The sequence below is a fragment of the Rosa chinensis genome, chromosome 5 (assembly GCF_002994745.2).
Source record: "Rosa chinensis cultivar Old Blush chromosome 5, RchiOBHm-V2, whole genome shotgun sequence".
In the NCBI taxonomy this organism is placed as follows: domain Eukaryota; kingdom Viridiplantae; phylum Streptophyta; class Magnoliopsida; order Rosales; family Rosaceae; genus Rosa; species Rosa chinensis.
This window is the reverse complement of record NC_037092.1, coordinates 12,238,392-12,242,645: the sequence shown is the minus strand read 5'-3', so window position 1 is coordinate 12,242,645 and position 4,254 is coordinate 12,238,392. Positions and strand designations below refer to the sequence as shown.

Genomic DNA, 4,254 nt, shown 5'->3' with positions numbered 1-4,254 from the left:
GCAACTTTCACAAGTCTTGTATTTCATTTTCCATTACCTATATATTAGTGAATAATAATAACATTGAAAGCAATCATGCAAGAACTAGAAAAAAGAAATATTAATTCTCATTTGAATACTGATGAAAGCACCATGGATTAGATTTCAACGATGAGATAATTCATAATTCACATTCCAATTAATTGAACAACTTCTTATGAAAAGTACTGTAAATCGTATAGGACTTATCTTTCGGTCTTTATGCAATCTCATACTTTAGTCTAAACTTTTATAATATTCTTTTTGGTATTGCATTCTCTCACGTAGTGTAAATTGTTGAAAACTGACTTGTGGATTTTTCCACCGAGTGGGACAGAAAACATACAGAAGCATTAATTGGACGTCATTGACTTGTCTTCAGCGGACTTCATATGGATGAAAGTTCTTCGAGTTCGTAGCACCACATAATCAGATAAACGTGAGCTCAGAGCGGTTCACATATTCATCCAGAGGATATTCATTTCCGGAAATGAATATGGAGACCTTTCATGTAAAACTGTTTTCCCTACTTTTCATCCTTCTCAACTCAGTTTGGTCCACAACTTCAACATCAAATTCTGAAAGCTTTGTTCAATGCTTTTCCTCCCACATACAGGACTCTAACTCCAGTAATGAAATCATTCTCACCAGAACCAGTTCTGCTTATCCCTCAGTCTTAGATTTTTCCATACACAACTTCAGATTCTTGAACAATTCCACACCAAAACCAGAGGCCATCATTACTCCTTTTGATGAATCTCAGGTTCAAGCAGCTGTAATTTGCTCCAAGAAAAGTGGCATACAAATAAGAATCCGAAGCGGGGGGCATGATTACGAGGGCCTATCTTATGTATCCAGAGCTCCTTTCATCATTATTGATCTTTTCAATCTCCGTTCCATCGATGTTGATATAAAGAATGAGAGTGCTTGGGTCAAATCAGGCGCTACTCTCGGAGAGTTGTACTACAACATCGCACAGAAGAGTAGAGTCTATGGCTTTCCAGCAGGGACTTGTCCCACCGTCGGTGTTGGGGGACACATCAGTGGGGGTGGAGTTGGAGCCATAGTCAGAAAATATGGTCTAGCATCCGACAATGTCATTGATGCTAGAATTGTAGATGTTAACGGCAGAATTCTAGACAGAAAGTCCATGGGAGAAGAGCTCTTTTGGGCTATCAGAGGAGGAGGAGGATCAAGCTTTGGAGTCATTCTAGCATGGAAACTTAGACTGGTTCCTGTTCCCCCAACTGTAACAGTTTGCGACGTTACAAAGACAAAAGAACAAGGTGCAACCAAACTTCTTTTGAAATGGCAAAACATTGCAGACACGCTTCCTGAAGACCTTTACCTACATTCAATTGTAGGAAGTAGTAACAACACTATAACAATTGCATTCGGTTCCTTGTTTCTTGGGAGGGTCGACAAAGCTGTCCAGGTGATACAGGAAAACTTCCCAGAGTTGAATTTAGAAAGCAGCCATTGCAGTGAGATGAGTTGGATTCAATCGGTTTTGAACTCTTCTGGTTACTCAATGCAAGAACCCTTAGAGATTTTGCTGAACCGCCGGCAACTCAGCTACTACTACTTCTTCAAAGCAAAATCAGACTATGTGACTGAACCCATCTCAGAAGCTGGCTTGGAAGGCTTATGGCACATACTGCTTGAAGCAAACACATCCTATATGATATTGACACCATATGGAGGAAAAATGAGTGAGATTTCCGATTCAGAAATTGCTTTCCCACATCGAAAAGGAAACAAATATGAAATCCAGTATATGGTTACTTGGGGTGATGGCAAGGACACCAAGAAGTATGTTGGATTTATGAGAAGGTTGTATGCATACATGGCACCATATGTTTCAAAGTCTCCTAGAGCTGCCTATTTGAATTATAGGGATCTTGATTTGGGGAGGAACAGTTATGGCAATACAAGCTATGCACAAGCAAGCATTTGGGGTTTGAAGTACTTCAAGAACAACTTTAGGAGACTTGTTCATGTTAAGACCTTGGTTGATCCTGGCAACTTCTTTAGGAATGAGCAAAGCATCCCTGTGTGTTCGTCAGGAAAAGTAGAAGGTCAACAAATATATGGGCTTGGCTTCCAGGATAGATAATAAATAGATGGGTTGAACTCTAGTTTCTCATTCAATGTTACTAATAAAGAATAATACCATTCTCGAGTTCTGAAGGCCTGAAAAAATGAATAAATTTGGCAATTGGCAAAGATTTTAGTACTTTAATTCATTGTTCCATCAATTATGTATTTATTTTCATGTAAAGAGAACTGAGGGGAACCTCAAGATCATTGTATTGTATGCATTTTATCCTGAAATCATGGTGTATTTATATTAGCATGATCGAGTAATTAATGTGTTGCATGTATTATTTTGGGACGAAATCAGGTGTCTCAACTTTCCCTATCCCTATTCTGTCACTTCATCAAACTTTGACACATGTCCTCCCTCTAGTCTTAACAGATAGTTAACACTGTTAACTATTTTAATCTTCATTATTTTTTAATTAAAAGCTAATATATCAGCAAAAGAAAAAACAATAGTGAACAAAACCAAGTCCAGGTCTCTTGTCATCAAAAAGAAAAAGTTCAGGTCTCCACTTCCGCCTCTTGGTATCATTCCAAGACCAAATCCATTTGATCCTAGAACAAGTTAGACTAGCACCAATCACACCAGTGTCCTTAAACCAAACCAAACCAAAATCATAGATCAATGAACTTTAATGCAAAACAAAACCCACTAATCGATTCGCAGACAGTGGTGGTTCATCTTCCTTTGACGATTCGTCATGCTTTTGAGGTGTAGATCTAACCCCTAAACATCGATGAAGAAGATTATAAGGCTCAATGGGTCATGAAGAAAAGCAGAAGGCGAGGTGGGTGGAGTAGTAAAGGGAAAATCGGGAGGTTATAGAACACCATTGTATGGGTGAAAAATGGTTTGTAAAACCAACCTAAACTTTCAAAAATTCAAAAGATATCGTAGCTTTCATGTATCAATCACAATAACAAATGTAATACATAAATGGTCAAAGAATGGAAATGGGAGTTAAAAAATTACGAAAATATTTTGTCCCTAACATTCTAGCGTTGTTTTTTGTAGAAATTTCAATATTAGCTGCATACAATTTATCTAGTTCTCCAAAAGTTGCATAGTTTGACTTTGTTATGATGATATCTTTATTGGCATAGGGCTTCTGGACTTTGTTGTACTTCGCTCCATATAAAACTTTTGTCATATCGTAATATTGAATGGGGTGTCGTGGCGACATCATCGCCATTATGTGATTTAATGTATGAATGATTTGAGTGATGATTTGCATGTAATATTTTCATGACTGCATATTTGCTTCATATAATTTCTTGTTATTTTTGTTAGATATTAGTCCAAAACTCCTAATACTGTAGCTAGAAACAATAAAATCATAGGATTTTCTAACTTTTTCTTAGTTCGGAGACTTGAGATAATAGAGAAAATTAATTTGAAAAGTTTGTAAAATGTATTAAGGTTACTGATAAAGCTCTATTATGAGAGATACAAGTATTGTTTACCCTACTACAAATAAGAATTTTAAGTTAAGGCATATGGACTCATATGCCCAGTTTTGGGAAGGGATTTTCAGCCTTATGTTCATTTCTGTACTTTTTTCCTTTTAATGAATTATCTTTTGTTCGGAAAAAAAAAAAGTTAAGGCATATGGAAGTATATTATTAAGGGCAAAATATTGTTTAGTCTCTATATTATGCCTCTCTCATCGTTTCAGTCCCTGACATTCTAATTTAATCTGAAAAGTCCTTGACAGTCTAAATTTCCGTCTAATAGATTCTCACCGTCTAAATAGTTTGTTAACTAGCTGACGTGGCACACAATTAGACGCCACGTCAGCGCCATGCAAGCGAGGTGGATGGTAAAATGTCCACTATACCCTTGTTCTTCCTTTTTTTTCTTTCTCTTTGATTTCTTTCCGTCTCTTTTCCTTCTTTTCTTTACACCCCAAATCCACCACCACCGAACAGAGCCATGCGCTGAACAAAATCCACCACCACCGAGCTCTCCACCACCACTACCAAGCTCACCATCCAAAAACATCCTCGGATTTGCCCAAAACCCTAAGGTCTTCGGATATGGTGATTTGGGGTTGAGGATTTGGATTCAGATTACCCAAATCCAAATCAAGCCGTTTGTTACCCAAACCCAGATCCAAATCAATCTGATTCGCA

The 4,254-nt window shown here is 37.4% G+C and overlaps 1 protein-coding gene across 1 annotated transcript; it reads left to right on the top strand.

The window, feature by feature from the left end:
• Positions 1 to 434: 434 nt before the first annotated feature.
• On the top strand, positions 435 to 2,374 carry LOC112165668 (berberine bridge enzyme-like 18). The gene is made up of 2 exons (XM_024302271.2): positions 435 to 2,096; positions 2,127 to 2,374. The coding sequence occupies exons 1-2, from the start codon at positions 509 to 511 to the stop codon at positions 2,132 to 2,134; spliced, it is 1,596 nt and encodes a 531-aa protein (XP_024158039.1). The 5' UTR covers positions 435 to 508; the 3' UTR covers positions 2,135 to 2,374.
• Positions 2,375 to 4,254: the final 1,880 nt, after the last annotated feature.

Excerpts from the sequence above, each read along its gene's own strand:
- LOC112165668 (XM_024302271.2), top strand. The coding sequence starts at position 509 with ATGAATATGGAGACCTTTCATGTAAAACTGTTTTCCCTACTTTTCATC.